Genomic DNA, 19,533 nt, shown 5'->3' with positions numbered 1-19,533 from the left:
ATGATTAATACAATAATATTGTACCATTTTACCGTAAGAAGAGCTTTGTTACACCAAGTGACACCAGCCTCCTCAAAAATACATGTGAAGGTTGTCCAGCCTTCACTGGATTCAACACAGCTGTTGTGTACTTCAAAATAAACAGACCACATAGTCTACATTTTTTGCACTATTATAACCACCTGGTAAGGCTAATGAACACAGATCTTAAAATAATGATTCAAAAATAGTCAAATTAAAAGTTAGTAAAATCCCGGTGACATGGAAATAAGTGGGAGACCACACTGCAATGAGGCTATCTAAAAACTCCAACAATAGGTAGGTTGAGTGATTGGGTGAAAGTTTGGTAAATAGAGTTTAGTAGGAAAATGTGTGAGCACCCACTTTTATTTAAATAGAGTTTGTTTTGTAAATGGAGAGTGATTGCAAATAAGAAGAGTACAGAAGGATCAATGTAATTTTCAGCCTGAAACACAAAAATGTTAGCATGCAGATACAGCAAGTACTTAAGAAGGCAAATGGCCATTCACCTTTGTTACACTGGAGTTGAGTATAGCAAAGACAACTCTCTCCACATCTAAGGTGGCACGGTGGTGCAGCAGTAGTGCCAGAGACCCCAGTTTGATCCTGGCTACAGGTGCTTGTCTGTATGGAGTTTGTACATTCTCCTTGTGGGTTTTCTCCGAGAATGTAAAATTTGTCCCGAGTGTAGGATAGCGTTAATGTGCAGGGATCGCTGGTCAGTGCGGACTCAGTGGGCCGAAGGGCCTGTTTCCGCACTGTATCTCTAAGCTAAACAAAACTAAATCTCCTTTCGTCCTCTCTCTCCAGGCCTTCCCGTCCAAGCAATTCCCATCTTCCGAGGCTTTCCTTGCTCCATGCCTTCTTAAACAAGGTGACGTTGTTACAAGATAAGGGGGTAGTCATTTAAAACAATGGTGCACAGGAATCTCACCTCATAGAGGGTGGAGAATCTCCGGAATCCTTTACCCCAAAATGTTTTTGAAGCTAAAACATGGAAGTAATTAAAGAAGAGGTAGATATTTTTGGGAAAAATTGGGCCCAGGTGAAACTGGCACAGAAGAGGAATTGAGATTGAGGACAGATCATTCACAATCATATTGAAAGGCAGGACTGGCATCTAGGGTCACGTGGCCTACTATTTTCTTGTGTGTTCCTGTGTAACGTCATGCCTATCAAAATAGATAAGCCAATATCAATTGCAACAGAGTGAAGCACACTCTCATGATCAGATTAATGAGTTCAGCAGAAATGGGACAGAGAGGGGAGAAAGGGAGAGTTGGAAGAAAGGAAGAAGATGGGACGAGGAAAGGATGAGGAGTGAGGGGTGGTGGTTGTTATGAGCGGGGAAAGGAAACCTGTAAGGAGTCCTGACACGAAACGTCGCCTATTCCTTCTCTCCATAAATGCTGCCTCACCCGCTGAGTTTCTCCAGCTACCTTAGCCTGTAAGGACGATCTGTTTTGGAGGGAGTTTGAGGGTGGTTTGTGGGGTGAGGTTCAGAAGGGAAACCCATAATTAGGGGAAGATGGGAAAAGCCTTGCTAGGGTTAGCCCAAAGCCCCTGGTTAAATAGTTAACAACCTATCCCTGATACTGACTAATAGTTAATTGCGACTGAAAGCAAAACCCAATGGAAAGGACCTTTAGCCACACGGTCCACCTATAACGTTAGTCTATGTAACACTACTGGAAGGATCTCATTGTTGTCATCCAACATCTATTCAAAGCAGTCATACATATTCAACCAGAGTTCACTTGATGGACGAAGGTCCTTTTGCCCAGAAGCAACACTGCTAAAGAGAAGGTTATAGTTATGCCCCTGTCCCACTTAGGAAACCTGAACGGAAACCTCTGGAGACTTTGCGCCCCACCCAAGGTTTCCGTGCAGTTCCCGGAGGTTGCAGGTGGTTGCCGGAGGTTGCAGGTAGTGGAAGCAGGTAGGGAGACTGACAAAAACCTCCAGGAACTGCACGGAAACCTTGGGTGGGGCACAAAGTCTCCAGAGGTTTCCGTTCAAGTTTCCTATGTGGGACAGGGGCATAACTCATCATATGCTGAAAGTTGTCCCATTTAATTGTACAATTTCCTCAATGTTGCTTTCTTTATTTTCATCAACAGCAAAATAAAAGATTCTCATTTAGATTATCAACTGCTTAAAGTTTAGCTCGATGCAATCATGGCATTCAAACATATTTATATTATATCTACACACATGATCATTCTGCAGTAAGAAACTTTGGTGACCCACTTACCAGATGAGGGGGGAGTGGATCGCCTGGAACTAGGGACCACATCACCTATACTGGAAGATGAATTTCCACCCGATTTACTAGGACAGATTCAAATCGATAAGTACATTTAAAAATCTTACATTGTAACTGATGTCATTTCTTATACAAAAGATTGAACATTTATATTTACATTTTACTATTTTCACAGCTTTCTGCATAATTTACATTATTAACATAAATTCCATTTACATAATTAAATTGGATCTTTTTGAACACTATTTATCACCCTTAAGTTTGCAATACCATTATATAGTACAAATGATGCACATCAAATCACTTTTGAATGCGTTAAGAATAGGCCACACAAGGAACTGCAGGAGCTGGTATAACAAAAAAAAGATACAGAGTGCTGGAGTAATTTAGTGGGTTGGGCAGCATCTCGGGCGAACATGGATAGGTGACCTTTCTTCACGCCCAACTGGAAACGTTTCCTATCCATGTTCACCAGAGATGCTGCTGTCCCGTTGAGTTCCTCCAGCACTCTATGCATTTAAAAAAATAATAATAATAAGGCACGTATGGAAGATGCAAAAGAGATTTACAATTTACAAGGACAATCATGGAACAATATGTCCTACAAGAATGATTGAATATGCTTGGAATGTTTTTCTTGATAAAACAGAAGCTTGAAAGATAGCCAGGTAGAATCTTAAAGAATATTAAGTGTTTGATAAATTAGGCGTTCATTTGAAGGAGGGATCAGAATTGGAAATTATAAATCTAACATAGCTATTAATCAAATACACAAAATGCTGTAGGAACTCAGCAGATCAGGCAACATACCTGGAGAACATGGATAGGCAACGGTTTGGATCAGCAGACTTCTTCAGATCCAAAACGCCACCTATCCATGTTCTCCAGAGATGCTCCTTGACCTGCTGAGTTACTCCAGGACTTTGTGTCCTTTTTTGTAGACCAGCATCTGCAGTTCCTATGTGTCTACATAGCTACTAATAAATTCATTTAGGGGATTTAGGGGAAACATTTTTTTCCAGAGAGCAGTTAGAATATGACTCTCATTTCCCCAGGGAAGTAAATAGTACTGATGTCGTTAGAGGGAAGATAAATTCAAGCTTGATAAGAGGTACAGAAGAGATGAGATGAAAAAAGGAACAAGGATCTCAAGTGCTGCAATATCATCAGTTCAGTTTAGTTTATTGTCACATGTGCCGAGGTACAGTGAAAAGCTTTTGTTGCGTGATCTCCAGTCAGCAGAAAGGCAATACATGATTACAATCGAGCCATTTGCAGTGTATAGATACATGATAAGGTAATCACATTTAGTGCAAGGTAAACCCAGTAAAGTCCAAATTGATTCAGTATTGTGCACAATCAAGGGTCAAAAAAGAGGTAGATAGTAGTTCAGAATAGGGTGGGTGGGCCAAATGGCCTGAACCTGTGCTGCAGAGTCTATGCAACACTCTAGACCTTGAGACATTTTTCATACCACCATAATTATGGCATTTGGTATTCTGAATCTGGCAGCTGTCCCTACTGACATCCACCTGTAATACAGCTGCCAAGCTAATTCTTTTTTTTTTTTATTTATTTTTTTAATTTTTATTATTTTTTTTTTTTATTAGAAGTACGGTAAGTTACAATAATACACAACACATATGTCTTAATACATTTTTTTGTACCGCTTCATTTTTTGAGCTTTAAGAAAAAGATAGAAGTAAAGGAAGTAAGGAAAGTGCGCAAGAGTCGTGAAGGTGCAAGAGAGTGTTGAGAAAAGAAAGCCCCTTAGAAAAGAAGTTAGAGAAGGAAGTAAAGAAAGAAAGTAGACCCTAGAAAAGAAGGAAAAAGAAAGGAGAAACAATCGCTCTATTATAACATTAAACTCCGCAGAAAGGGGACTACCAACCAAGTCTGTTTTTGTTGTTTTACCCCCCGTTGCCAGATCCTGGCACCATTTATTTATTTATTTATTTTTTTAATTACTATTGCACCTCATGCTTGTAATAGTTCCAAAAACGTGGACCACGTCTTTTGGAATTGGTCTGCTTTGCCTGCTAAGAGGAATCTCATCTCTTCCAGATGTAGTGTTTCAAACATATTTGATATCCACATTTTTATTAGCCAAGCTAATTCTAATTCCATTTCTACATGTCTTCTCTTAATCTGTTCGGACTCTACTTTAGGCAATATTTTTTCCTCACAGTGAAAATTTGCATTGAATCTCTTTTCAACTTTAAATTGAGTGTGAATATTATTTGCTGTAATTGCCCAAATACAATAAATGTGTGTTTACTCAGTGAATATTCACAATGCTGGTCTTGATATTGCACATTACACACCCGGAATGGGGATGCTAGATGCAGGAAGATTGCTCCCGATGTTGGGGAAGTCCAGGACAAGGGGTCACAGCTTAAGGATAAGGGGGAAATCCTTTAAAACCGAGATGAGAAGAACTTTTTTCACACAGAGAGTGGTGAATCTCTGGAACTCTCTGACACAGAGGGTAGTCGAGGCCAGTTCATTGGCTATATTTAAGAATGAGTTAGATGTGGCCCTTGTGGCTAAGGGGATCAGAGGGTATGGAGAGAAGGCAGGTACAGGATACTGAGTTGGATGATCAGCCATGATCATATTGAATGGCGGTGCAGGCTCGAAGGGCCGAATGGCCTACTCCTGCACCTAATTTCTATGTTTCTATGTTTAAATGAGGCAACTAAGAGGTTATCCGTTGGAGGTGTAGAACAGATAAGAGAAGGCAAATACGTTATTACTGTAAAATTAACTTTAAAGGAGATGTGCGGGAATTTGTTTTTATAGACAAAGGGCGGTGGGTGCCTCGAAAGCGCTGCAATAGGTGGTGGAGGCAGAAATATTCCTATTAATACCGCCAACAAATATTTAATTTACTTTTTTCCCCAGATGCACGGTGAAATGCAATGGTATACCGAGCTTAAAGACGTATGGGAAATGAGGCTGTGGGTTGAAAGGGGGCATGAGAACAAGAGGCCTCAGTGGATTCAAGGGGCATGGGAACAGGGGCCTCAGTTGGTTCAAAAGGCGTGAGGAAAGTAAGGATCCAGCGAGTTTAAATTATGTGTTGGAAACTGGGAGATTAACTTTGGGAACATCTACTTTGGATAATGGCAATGGCAGCAATATCTCTGCGGAAGGATTTCGAGAAAGAGAAAAAAAAAAACTGATTTGTGAGATGCTGCGCATATTGCTAAAAGCTGGAAGATGGATACAAAGAGTGCACTGGTATGCTCAGATTTCAGCATTACAAGTGTCAGTGGTCCCATCCATTGTCTAAGAAACCGTAAGCCTTTTTAACATGGCATCTCAGCTGATTATGCAAGTGCATTGTACAACGAGGCAGAATTTCCTTGAATTAGACTGAAGTTGTCACATGCTGGCTGCAAATGGCTTCCACATTGGGAATTTATTTTTCAACTTACCTTGAGTGATATTTTCCCTGCTTTGTTTTTTGGTCACTCTGCAGTCTCATATTTTCTAATTTTACTGGACTGGGGATGAATCCTATTTCACAGCCTTCTTTAACCAACCGTCCAATCCACCAGTCGTTACTGAATTTCTAAACATGGAAATAAGAAAAACAATGTGTTACATTTTACCACTTTACTTTGCATTGAATGCTGTATCAATTAACGAACTTACTTCTTTGACGTGCAGAAAATCCTTTGTTTCGAAAGAGATAGCCATGCCTGGGACAGGGACATCATTGTCCAGGGCTGCGCTGTAGCCAACATTTGTCCGTACAGCAAATGCAACCAGTTTAGTCTGTCAGGAGAAATAAAAAATGTTAAGGGCCTGTCCCTCGAGCATGCGACTCCATGCGGCAAGCGCGACCTAAAGGGCCTGTCCCACGAGCATGCGACTGCATGCGGCAAACGCAACCAAACCAGAAGCGGGGGCCGCGCGGAGGTCGAGTGAGTGACATGAAGTTCGAGCTAAGTCCGCAGGAAGTTCGCACGTGACGTACGCCGTCGAGGCGGTGCGTACGGCGTCGAGGCGGCTGCGGGCCGTTGCCGCGCGGAATTTTTGAACACGGTCAGTTTATCGGAGCCTCGCGCCATGTCGGGACCAGCTCCGCACAACTCCAATACTGCTCCGGCGATCGAAGTGGGACCGGCCCCGCGAGGCCGTACGGCTCAAGCGACCACGTTAGGTCGCGCTTGCCGCATGGAGTCGCATGCTCGTGGGACAGGCCCTTAACTACTTCATTATTCCTGGTTTACTGAACAACTTTACATGGAAAACTTTAAGGATGCTTTCAAACCAAAGAGAATTATTCTGTTTAAGAAGGAACTGCAGATGCTGGAAAATCGAAGGTAGACAAAAATGCTGGAGAAACTCAGCGGGTGAGGCAGCATCTATGGAGCGAAGGAAATATGCAACGTTTCGGGCCAAAACCCTTCTTCAGAATTATTCTATGTTTGCACTTATATTAAATAAAACCATATCTTGTGTGCAAAAATTCAACATTGTGCATGCACAGAGCAATTCAATTAGCACTGTGCTTGTCACAACATCGCTGCACCAAACAAACATTGCTTTAAAGCTCAGTCTGAAGAAGGGCTTCAACCTGAAACATCACCCATTCTTTTTCTCCAGAGACGCTAGCTGACCCACTAAGTTACTCCAGCTTTTTGTGTCAACCTTCGGCTTTAGACCCTTGTTTGAATTAAACAATACTGGGCACACGCATTAAACATAAAAATATTGAGATCTGAAATATTACTCATATATTATTCCGTTTTATATAAAAACCGTAGTAATTTTTCATCTAATGTTATAAATACAAGTACAATTTAAAATGTAGAAACAAAGGACTGCAAATGCTGGTTAATGTACAAAAGGCCACAAAGTGCTGGAGTAACTCAGCAGGTCAGGCAGCATCTCTGGAGAACATGGATAGGTGACATTTCCTCAGACTGAAAAAGGGTTGTGACCCAAAATCTCACCTATCTATATTCTGCAGAGATGCTCCCTGACCTGCTGAGTTACTCCAGCACTTTGTGCCCCATCAAATACAGTTTAGGTTTTAGGGGGATATTTCCACATTTTCTGCTCTCTGGCATCATGCTCTCAACTTCATTTTGAACACATCAACGACTTAATTAAACAGTGAGATACAGCTGCCTCAGGGTCCTACCACAGGATCCGAGATAGATATTGTACAGCAATTCTCCTACACAGGAAAGTAAATCTTGCAAACGACTTCAAACTTCAAGTCAAGAGTCAAGAGAGTTTTATTGTCATATGTCCCAAATAGAACAATTAAATTCTTACTTGCTGCAGCACAACAGAATATGTAAACAAAGTACACTGTAAACAATGTAATAAATGAGAGGGGAAAACAGTTCAATGTGTATATATACACAGACTCTCAAGTACACACACACACACACACACATATATATATATATATACACACACATATGTATACATATATACACACACATACACAAGCACAAATATGTACACACAAAAAACAAACAACAAACAAACAACCTGATCAGAAACATGCAAATCTTTGCAATCTAGTTAAAGGAATATTCTGCAAGAAACAATCACTGATCTCCTGTGCCCGACCTAGGCCCTAATGATATCCATCGAGAGCCAAGCATTAAATGTTGTCGCAGGTTGAGGTTATTGTTAATCATTGGGTTTAAATCCTTAATCTACTTTGACAGGAAACCTATTGAAAAATCAAAGCATAATTGGCCTTCGTGAACCACTCGAGCTCGAGGCCACTAACTCGCAAGCGTGTCCTTACCTAGTGACTCATTGGGCAGAAGCTGACTGCCAGCGGCCCCATTAGGAATCCGACGGTGATTTGTGGTTGTGCTAAAAATGGGGATCAGCTGTACAGAAGTCCAGGTCATTACATCTACACGAGTAACAACTGGCAGTTCTACGTGGGAATGTTGGCTTTTAAATGGAAGATCTGAACCATTAAATGAAGTGTTTAAATGGATTTGCTGTTTTCAAGACACATCTTTTATTTATTGTTTCTTGCACATTGACGAACTTGCAGATGGAAAACGGTTGCCCACGTGTTTATTTAACATTATCCATGTTAAATGTAAATCGGGGCTCTCGTGGACAGAATAAAGCACCAAAGGTGCAATAATGAACTTACATGAGAAAACAAATAGGCCACAGTGTCCTGTATGTATTTGCATCTCATTCAGGAAATAATAAAAATATATTATTCATAAAAATTAAAAAATAGCAAAATGTATTATGAAACATGAGCTACTGGAATCTTTTGTGCTGCATGGGAGGTCGATAGATTTAACAGTTATTTTTAAAAATCATGAAAGGCTTTGAAAGACTAAATAAGGAATTCTGTCTCTAGGAGTCAATACAAAGATCTGCATGTTTAAAATTCCTGCCAACAAACATTGGAGGGGATGAAAATTTATTGATGCAGTTTTTGCATTTGCCTTAGTATTTGCCATGGAGAGTAGCCTACATAGAAAATAAACCATCACATCTTAAGGATGGGTATAATATCTGAAACTAAGTAGGCAGGGAGGTGATGAAAATGAAATGAGTCCACCAAATCAAAGCATAGAAACAAGGCCTTCACCACACTGTGTCCAGGGGAACCATCAATTATTCATCCATACTAATCTCATTTACCAGCAATTGGTCCATATCCTCCTATGAACTTGAAATTCAAGTGGTCGGCTAGAAATCCTTGGGTGCAAAAAATGTTTCCTTATATCCCTTCCAAAGTTCTTAATCCTTAAAGCCCTGTCCCACGGTACGAGTTCATTCCAACTCTCACGAGTTTGCCCTGATTCAAACTCGGAGATTTATGGTAATGGCCACTCGTCGGTACTCGGGGCTCTCGTGGACATTTTTCAACATGTCAATCAATCAATCCATCCTTTCATCATATGCCAGTCCCGCCATCATGGGAATTAACCTGGTGAACCTACACAGCACTCCCTCAATAGCAATAATGTCCTTCCACAAATTAGGAGACGAAAACTGCACACAATACTCCAGGTGCGGTCTCACCAGGACCCTGTACAACTGCAGTAGGACGTCCTTGCTCCTATACTCAAATCCTCTCGCTATGAAGGCCAACATGAGTGCAGGCAAGTGGGACTAAGGGAAAAAAATTGTTCGGCGCGGACTTGTAGGGCCGAGATGGCCTGTTTCCGTGCTGTAATTGTTATATGGTTATATGGTTATATGCCATTTGCTTTCTTCACTGCCTGCTGTACCTGCATGCTTAATTTCAGAGTACAGATGTTGGGATGTTCTGTTGGTGACTCCACACTTCTTGTATTGCATTCAGATTTGCTCACACTGCTGTAGCTTAAAAGAGTGCAGAAAAGATTTACAAGATTGTTGCCAGGACTTAAAGGACTGAGTTATAAAGAGAGATAGGCTGAGACTATTTCTTGGAGCTGAGGGGTAATATGTAGAAAATCACTCTCCACTCATACAGAACTCAACAGTGTCATTACTTTTGTTGTCAATTTCCACTGGTCTAAATTTCCAACATTTTCTATTTTTATTTTAGATCTACGGCACCTGCAGTTTTTTTTAAAATGATTTTCAATTCAAAATCCTATTCTGGCAGATTCCACCTTGCACTCTTTTGAACTTGCAGCAAAGTAGAGATAATTGGTTTAGATTCAAAGTGATGAGAGAATACTTTCAAATTGGCAAACGATTCATTCCCATTACCAGTTCCGATTGTAAGGAATTAATGTTATGTGTTTGTCAGCAGCTATAATTAAGTCATGGTTAAATTCTAAGCAAAAGGTCATCACCTAATGCTCAATATAATTTCTGCAATAACTTGTGGTCACTCTGCTAAACACACAATGAGGTTACAATGTGTTCTACATTTGGGTCACCGTACCATCACACTTATCTGGTAGCTGTGCAGCTGTTGTCAGGCATCGAGATTTTTTGCCAGGATTCATAAGATAAAATTTACAGAACAGCTTTGTGTTAACTTGTCTAATTCTGCAACTTTTAGTTTAGTTTGGTTTAGAGATAAAGGGTAGAAACAGGCCCTTTGGCCCACCGATCGGTGATCCCCGCACACTACACTTTCCTACACACACCAGGACCAATTTACAATTTACCAAACCAATTAATCTACAAACCTGTACGTCTTTCGAGTGTGGGAGGAAACCAGAGCTCCCGGAGAAAACCCACACAGGTCATGGGGAGAATGTACAAACTCAATACAGATAGCAGCACCCATAGTCAGGATCAAATCCAGGTCTCTACCACTGTGCCACACCAATTTCTTAAGAGGACCTTCAAACAGAATACCCAGCTATATTAGAGAAGGTGCTGTCAATGTGTACATGAGGGAGAAAATTGCTTTTGGAGATAGACCAAAGAAACACTGAACCGGGAGAACATACGCCTTTTAGTTTTGTTACAGAGATTGATTTAAAAACAGGGTTCCTTAAATAGAATCAGAAATATTGCTAAATTGAACCAGAAATAGTGTCCAAATAGTTAACTCCACTGACACAAAAAAAACTAGTACATCAGTACTACCTGAATGCACCTGGCCATAAATGGGCAGGCATTGCTTGAACCACGGACCCTGTCAAAATTTTCACCAACTTTTTAAGGAAGGAGAGAGAAAACGGGGAATTACAGACCAGTTAGTCTAACATCGGTAGTGGGGAAACTGCTAGAGTCAGTTATTAAAGATGGGATAGCAGCACATTTGGAAAGTGGTGAAATCATTGGACAAAGTCAGCATGGATTTACGAAAGGTAAATCATGTCTGACGAATCTTATAGAATTTTTCGAGGATGTAACTAGTAGCGTGGATAGGGGAGAACCAGTGGATGTGTTATATCTGGACTTCCAGATGGCTTTCAACAAGGTCCCACATAAGAGATTAGTATACAAACTTAAAGCACACGGCATTGGGGGTTCAGTATTGATGTGGATAGAGAACTGGCTGGCAAACAGGAAGCAAAGAGTAGGAGTAAACGGGTCCTTTTCACAATGGCGGGCAGTGACTAGTGGGGTACCGCAAGGCTCAGTGCTGGGACCCCAGCTATTTACAATATATATTAATGATCTGGATGAGGGAATTGAAGGCAATATCTCCAAGTTTGTGGATGACACTAAGCTGGGGGGCAGTGTTAGCTGTGAGGAGGATGCTAGGAGACTGCAAGGTGACTTGGATAGGCTGGGTGAGTGGGCAAATGTTTGGCAGATGCAGTATAATGTGGATAAATGTGAGGTTATCCATTTTGGTGGCAAAAACAGGAAAGCAGACTATTATCTAAATGGTGGCCGATTAGGAAAAGGGGAGATGCAGCGAGACCTGGGTGTCATGGTACACCAGTCATTGAAAGTAGGCATGCAGGTGCAGCAGGCAGTGAAGAAAGCAAATGGTATGTTAGCATTCATAGCAAAAGGAATAGATAGATAGATAGATAGATAGATAGATAGATAGATAGATAGATAGATAGATAGATAGATAGATAGAGTCAACAGAGTTGACGTGGAAAAGCTTTTCCCACTGAGAGTAGGGAAGATTCAAACAAGGGGACATGACTTGAGAATTAAGGGACTGAAGTTTAGGGGTAACATGAGGGGGAACTTCTTTACTCAGAGAGTGGTAGCTGTGTGGAATGAGCTTCCAGTGAAGGTGGTGGAGGCAGGTTCGTTTTTATCATTTAAAAATAAATTGGATAGTTATATGGATGGGAAAGGAATGGAGGGTTATGGTCTGAGCGCAGGTATATGGGACTAGGGGAGATTATGTGTTCGGCACGGACTAGAGGGGTCGAGATGGCCTGTTTCCGTGCTGTAATTGTTATATGGTTAGATAGATAGATAGATAGATAGATAGATAGATAGATAGATAGATAGATAGATAGATAGATAGATAGATAGATAGATCCATCCATCCATCCATCCATCCATCCATCCTTTATTGTCATTCAGACCTTTTGGTCTGAACAAAATTATGTTGCCTGCAGTCATACACAGAATTAATAATAACAAAACATACAATAAACACAAATTAAAAATCCACCACAGTGAGTTCACCAAGCACATTCTCACTGTGATGGAGGCAAAGTCTTAGTCTCCGTCTCTTCCCTCCTTGTTCTCCCTCTGCGCTGAGGCGATCGATCCAGGCCGGAGATGCCGCTCTCCAGTCCAGCGGACCTCCGTGGTGATGTCGCCGCCGCCGCCGAAAGCCGGAACGCTTTCTCCGCTCCGAGACGGCCCGCCACAGCATCAGCTCCGGGCAGCCGCCCCAGCTCCAGGCCGCCGCCCCAGCTCCAGATCCCGCAGTCTCCGCTCTGGGCCGCTGCCCCAGCTCCGGGTCCCGCAGCCTCCGTTCCGGGCCGCTGCCCCAGCTCCGGGTCCCGCAGTCTCCGCTCCAGGCCGCCGCCCCAGCTCCGGGTCCCGCAGTCGCCGTTCCAGGTCCCGCAGTCTCCGCTCCGGGCAGCTGCCCCAGCTCCAGGCCGCTGCCCCAGCTCCAGATCCCGCAGTCTCAGCTCCGAGCCCCGCTGCATCAGCTCCAGGCCGCCGCCGAAAACCAGAACGCCGCACCAGCAAGTCGGGCCACCGCTGCCTCAGCCCCGAAGACGGCCAGCCTCACGTTGGTAAGTCCTGGCTGGTTCCGCCTCCGGAGCCTCGGGGTCAGTCGCAGGCTGGAGGCCGCCAGCTCCGCCATTAGGCCTCAGCGCAGACGGAGGCAGAGAAGGGGGATACGACACGAAAAAGTCGCATTCCCCCGAAGGAAGAGACAGAGAACATGTTTCACCCCCTCTAACACAACCCAACAAACTAAAACTTAACCAAAACAAGACAAAAAAAACAACAGAAAAAAGTAAAGACAGACGGACTGCAGGCGAGCCGCAGCTGTTAACAGCGCCGCCACTTCCGGTGAGTATAGGAGCAGGGAGATTCTACTGCAGTTGTACAGGGTCTTGGTGAGACCACACCTGGAGTATTGCGTACAGTTTTGGTCTCCAAATCTGAGGAAGGACATTATTGCCATAGAGGGAGTGCAGAGAAGGTTCACCAGACTGATTCCTGGGATGTCAGGACTGTCTTATGAAGAAAGACTGGATAGACTTGGTTTATACTCTCTAGAATTTAGGAGATTGAGAGGGGATCTTATAGAAACTTACAAAATTCTTAAGGGGTTGGACAAGCTAGATGCAGGAAGATTATTCCCGAAGTTGGGGAAGTCCAGGACAAGGGGTCACAGCTTAAGGATAAGGGGGAAATCCTTTAAAACCGAGATGAGAAAAAACTTTTTTCACACAGAGAGTGGTGAATCTCTGGAACTCTCTGCCACAGAGGGTAGTTGAGGCCAGTTCATTGGCTATATTTAAGAGGGAGTTAGATGTGGCCCTTGTGGCTAAAGGGATCAGAGGGTATGGAGAGAAGGCAGGTACGGGATACTGAGTTGGATGATCAGCCATGATCATATTGAATAGCGGTGCAGGCTCGAAGGGCCGAATGGCCTACTCCTGCACCTAATTTCTATGTTTCTATCATTGCTTTAGATGCAACACCCTGCTCTATTTCTATATTGAGAGTGCAATGATTAATATATTTTGATATTACGTAAATTATGCTTATTTGAAAATCATACTAATTCATGACACTTTAGAATGCAGTATGAAAGATTTCCTCAAGGAGATGGTATATGCTGCATCTCAACAGCCCAGAATCCAAAACTAAAAGGCATGAAAGAGATCTCCTGGTTCATTCTACCTCCAAAAGCAATACCAAGTTTCAACATTAATTCACTTCCTAAGGCTTTCTTTAAACTTCTCTTTTTCTTTTTCAACTCCTTAAATTTCACAATATCTTTGAATAATGTTAAACTGGACCTTGAGGGAAAGGTGGTAAATTAGCCATAAATATAGACATGGAAAATAGGTGCAGGAGGAGGCCATTCGGCCCTTCGAGCCAGCACCGCCATTCATTGTGATCATGGCTGATCGTCCTCAATCAATAACCCGTGCCTGCCTTCTTCCCATATCCCTTGATTCCAATAGCCCCTAGAGTTCTATCTAACTCTCTCTTAAATCCATCCAGTGATTTGGCCTCCACTGCCCTCTGTGGCAGGGAATTCCACAAATTCACAACTCTCTGGGTGAAAAAGTTTTTTCTCACCTCAGTCTTAAATGGCCTCCCCTTTATTCTAAGACTGTGGCCCCTGGTTCTGTGGCCCCTCGTTCTCGCCCAACATTGGGAACATTTTACCTGCATCTAGCTTGTCCAGTCCTTTTATATGTTTCTATAAGATTCCCCCTCATCCTTCTAAACTCCAGTGAATACTAGCCTAGTCTTTTCAATCTTTCCTCATATGACAGTCCCGCCATCCCAGGGATCAATCTCGTGAACCTACGCCGCTCTGCCTCAATCACAAGGATGTCCTTCCTCAAATTAGGAGACCAAAACTGTACACAATACTCCAGATGTGGTCTTACCAGAGCCCTATACAACTGCTGAAGAACCTCTCTACTCCTGTACTGAAATCCTCTTGTTATGAAATTAGGGGAGGGCAGATTATATTATTAGATGAGAGAGTAAATTTGTAGCAGCCGTTATCGGATAAATCTACATCAGACATGTGGGACTCATTTAAGGACTAGGTGATCAAAGTTCAGGAATAGCATGTTCCAATAAGAAGGATGGCAAGTTAAGAGGAATGACCAGAGAGGATACAAATTTGGTTTAAACATAACAGTAAGCACATATATGGTTTAGGATGAAGAAATTGCGGGAGCCCTGGTTGAAACTTACGAGTCGTCCTTAAATACAGGTGAGGTGCCGGAAGACTGGAGGTTGGCAAATGTTGTACCTCTTTTCAAGAAGGGCTGCAGGGAAAATGCTGGGAACTATAGGCCGGTGAGCTTAAGATCTGTAGTTGGTAAATTACTGGAGAGTTTTCTGAGGGATAGGTTATACAGGCATTTGGATGGGCAAGGGCTGATCAGGGATATTCAGCATGGTTTTGTACGTGGGAGTGTCTCATGAAACTGATTGGGTGTTTTTAAGACGTGACAATAAAGTTTGATTGATATAGATATAATTTAATTGATATAATTTAATTGCCACACAACCAAGGTCGGTGGTATTTGGGTTGCCAGCAGCGGTACAGTAATAAAGAACACAACCACAATAAAAAATTTACACAAACATCCACCACAGCATTCATCACTGTGGTGGAAGGCACAGCTGTAGATGTGGGCAGAGCTGTAGATGTTGTGAACATGGGCTTCAGTAAGGCGTTCGACAAGGATCCGCATGGTGGGCTGCTCTGGAGGGTTAGATCGTATGGGATCCAAGGAGAGATAGCTGAATTGATAGCAAATTGGCTCCATGGAAGGGTAATGGTGGAAAGTTGCTTCTCAGAACGGATGCTTGTGACTAGTGGTGTGCCTCAGTGTTTGGTGCTGGGCCAGTTACTGTTTGTCATCTACATCAATGATTTGGATGAGAACATACAGGGCATGATTAGCAAGTTTGCTGATGATACAAAAGTTAGTGGTTTTGCAGATAGTGAAGATGGTTGTGAACGATTACAGCAGGATCTGGATCGATTGGCCAGGTGGGCGGAGGAATGGTTGATGGAATTCAATGCAGAGAAGTGTGAGGTGTTGCATTTTGGGACGTCGAACAAGGGCAGGACCTACACAGTAAATGGTAGGCCTCTGGGGAGTATTGTAGAGCAGAGGGATCTAGGAATACAGGTGCATGGTTCCTTGAAGGTCGAGTCGCAGGTAGATAAGGTGGTCAAAAAGGCTTTTGGCACTTTGTGCTTCATCAGTCAGAGTATTAAGTATAGAAGTTGGGAGGTTATGTGGCAGTTGTATAAGACATTGGAATATTGTGTTCAGTTCCGGGCACCATGTTATAGGAAAGATATTGTCAAGCTTGAAAGAGTTCAGAAAAGATTTACGCGGATGTTGCCAGGACTAGAGGGTGTGAGCTATAGGGAGAAGTTGAGTAGGCTGGGTCTCTATTCCATGGAGTGCAGGAGGATGAGGGGATTGGCGTATGGACAAGCTGCCAGAGTAGGTAGTTGAGGCTGGGACTATCGCATCATTTAAGAAACAGTTAGACAGGTACATGGATAGGACAGGTTTGGAGGGAAATGGACCAAGCGCAGGCAAGTGGGACTAGTGGGACATTGTTGGCAGGTGTGGGCGAGTTGGGCCGAAGGGCCTGTTTCCACACTGTATCACTCTATGGCTCTAAACAAGCCATTGTAAGCAGTTTGCAGGGTGAAAATGAGAAGCTAGTGCGACTTGGCTGGGAGAGGGATAGAGAGAGAGAGAATGTCGGGGCTACCTGAAGTGAGAGAAATCAATATTCATACCACTGGGCTGTAAGCTGCCCAAGCAAAATATGAGATGCTGTTCCATCAATTTGTGGCCTCACTCTGACAATGGAGGACAGAAAGGTCTGTGCAGGAATGGGAAGAACTATTAAAGTGTCCAGCAACCGGGATAGCAAAGGTTTTCCGCTCAAAGGCTGAGCAAACGTCAGTCTGCATTTGGTCTCGCCCATTTATAAGAGTATACATTTTGTACAACAGATAAAGTAGATGAGGTTGGAGGAGGTGCAAGTGAACCTCTGCCGAACCTGAAAGGACTGCAGGGGGCTCCCTGGAGCCAAGGAAGGAGGTATAGCGACAGGTGTTGCAACTTCTGTGGTTGCAGGGGAAGGTACCTGTGGAGGGGGTGGGAAGGGATGAGTTAACCAGGGAGTTGTGGAGGGAACAGTCTCTGCAGCGGAAAGGGGTGGAGATGGGAAAATGTGGCTAGTGTGGGATCCCGTTGGATGTGGCGGAAATTTCGGAGGATTATGTGTTATATGCGACGGCTGATGGGGTGGAAGGTAAGGACTAGAGGGACTCTGTCCCTGTTGCAACTAGGGGGAGGATATTGTCCAGATTGAAAGGGTTCAGAAAAGATTTACTGTACGACAATGTTGCCAGGACTAGAGTGTGTGCGCTACAGGGAGAAGAAGGGTCTCGACCCGAAACGTCGCCTATTCCTTCGCTCCGCTGAGTTTCTCCAGCATTTTTGTTTACATCTGAGCTATAGGGAGAGGTTGAGTAGGCTGGGTCTATATTCCATGGAGAGCAGGAGGATGAGGAGAAATCTTATGGGGGTATACAAAATCATGAGAGGAATAGATTGGGTAGATGCACAGTCTTTTGTCCAGAATAGGGGGAAAGAGACAAGAGGGCATCGGTTCAAGGTGAAGGGGAAAAGATTTAATAGGAATCCGAGGGGTAAACTTTTTCACACAAAGGGTGCTGGGTGTATGGAACAAGCTGCCAGAGGAGGTAGTTGAGGCTGGGGCAATCCCATTGTTTATGAGACAGTTAGACAGGAACATGGATAGTACAAGCGTGGAGGGATACGGACCCAGCGCAGGCAAGTGGGACTAGTGTAGCTGGGACATTGTTGGCCAGTGTGGGCGAGTTGGCCGAAGGGCCTGTTTCCACACTGTATCATTCTATGACTGTGACTCTAAATTATGTTGCCAGGACTATGGAAATGGCCTTTGTTGAGGAAATAAAGAAAGCAGGAAAAGAATTCAAGCAAAGAATTAGGAGTTCCATGGATTCATGGAGGTTCATAGAGTTGTACAGCATGGATCAACTAACAGCACAACTAATTCTTTCTGACCAAGATGCCTATCTTATCTAGGCTCTCACTTGGGTCTCCTCGATATCCCGCATCTCCGCTCTTGCTCCTCCTCCCGCCATTCTGGAACAAGGACAGAGTCCCCCTTGTCCACATCTTGCACCCCATCAGCCATCACAAACAGCAGATAATCCTCCAAAATTGTCGCCACCTCCAACGTGATCCCACTACTGGCAACATCTTCCCATCTCCACCCCTTTCTGCCTTCCACAGAGACCATACCCTCCGAAACTCCCTGATCAACTTGACTCTTCCCACCCAAACCATCCCCTCCCCAGGTACTTTCCCCTGCAGCCGCAGGAGATGCAACACCTGTCCCTTTACCTCCCCCCTTGACTCCATCCAAGGACCCAAACAGTCTTTCCAGGTGAGGCAGAGGTTCACTTGCATCTCCTCCAACCTCATCTACTGTATCCGCTGTTCCAGGTGTCAACTTCTTTACATCAACGAGACCAAGCGCAGGCTCAGCGATCGTTACGCTTCATACCTCCGCTCAGTCCGTCTTAACTTACCTGATCTCCCTGTAGCTCAGCACTTCAGCACCCCTTCCCATTCCCAATCTGACCTTTCTGTCCTTGACCTCCTCCATTATCAGAGTGAGGCCCAGCGGAAATTGGAGGAACAGCACCTCATATAGCGGTATGAATATTGACTTCTCAACGTCAGATAGCTCTTGCTTTCCCTCTCTGTCCACTTCCCCTTCCCAGTCTTACTGTCTCCGACTACATTCTATCTTTGTCCCACCCACTCCCCAACATCCATCCGAAGAAGGGTCTCGACCCAAATCGTCACCATGGACGCTGCCAGTCCCACTGAGTTACTCCAGCATTTTGCATCTACCATTTTAAACCAGCGCCTGCAGTTCTTTCTAACACATGTCTATTTTATCCAATCCCTTTTGCCTGTATTTTGTCCATATTCCGCTCAGCCTCTGCTATTCTGGTCGAAATGAGTTTTAAATGTTATAGCTTCCTTCAGTGCAGCAAAAACATTCCCAGTCTATCTAATATCTCTTTTTAACTCAAACCCTCCAGTCCTTCAACATCCTTGTGAATCTTTTCTGTGCCCTCTCGAACTTAATCACATCCTTCCAGTAGAATGGCAACCAGCACTGCACACATTGCTCCAAGTGCAGTCTTTCCAATGTTGCCTCCAATTACACCCCTTGTATTCAATGCCACAGCCAATGAAGGCAACCATAATTGAATCATTCTCCATGATGGCGAACCGTGAAAATTTTGGCAGGTGATATCAAAGTTCAGGCCTCATTTACTGCCAGCCCATTGCTGATCGTGTCACTTCGTCTTTCAGTGAACAAACAACAGACTGCCAAAAACAATAACATATACAATACAATACAATTTATTTGTTATCATTTGAATCTCTTGAGGTTCAAACGAAATTTGGTTTCTGCAGTCATACACACAAGAAAAAAGAACCAAGACACAACACAATTCACACAAACATCCATCACAGTGAATCTCCTCCTCACTGTGATGGAAGGCAAAGTCTTATCTCTCATGTCTGTAACTGTAG

General features: G+C 43.5%; 1 protein-coding gene across 5 annotated transcripts in view; it reads right to left on the bottom strand.

The window, feature by feature from the left end:
* The window catches only part of cacnb2 (calcium voltage-gated channel auxiliary subunit beta 2), a 200,814-nt gene that overhangs the window by 28,097 nt on the left and 153,184 nt on the right, over positions 1-19,533 (bottom strand). For all 5 annotated transcript variants that reach the window (XM_033015312.1, XM_033015328.1, XM_033015298.1 and 2 more), the window contains exons 3-5: positions 5,948-6,070; positions 5,728-5,864; positions 2,276-2,352 (exon numbers count right to left, since the gene is read on the bottom strand). In XM_033015312.1, coding sequence (XP_032871203.1) covers positions 2,276-2,352; positions 5,728-5,864; positions 5,948-6,070 — 337 coding nt within the window. The remainder of the gene's footprint in view (positions 1-2,275; positions 2,353-5,727; positions 5,865-5,947; positions 6,071-19,533) is intronic.

Source organism: Amblyraja radiata, chromosome 2 (genome assembly GCF_010909765.2).
Source record: "Amblyraja radiata isolate CabotCenter1 chromosome 2, sAmbRad1.1.pri, whole genome shotgun sequence".
NCBI classification, from domain to species: Eukaryota; Metazoa; Chordata; class Chondrichthyes; order Rajiformes; family Rajidae; genus Amblyraja; species Amblyraja radiata.
Note: the sequence above shows the minus strand (reverse complement) of the source record. Positions and strands in the feature narration are given on the sequence as shown.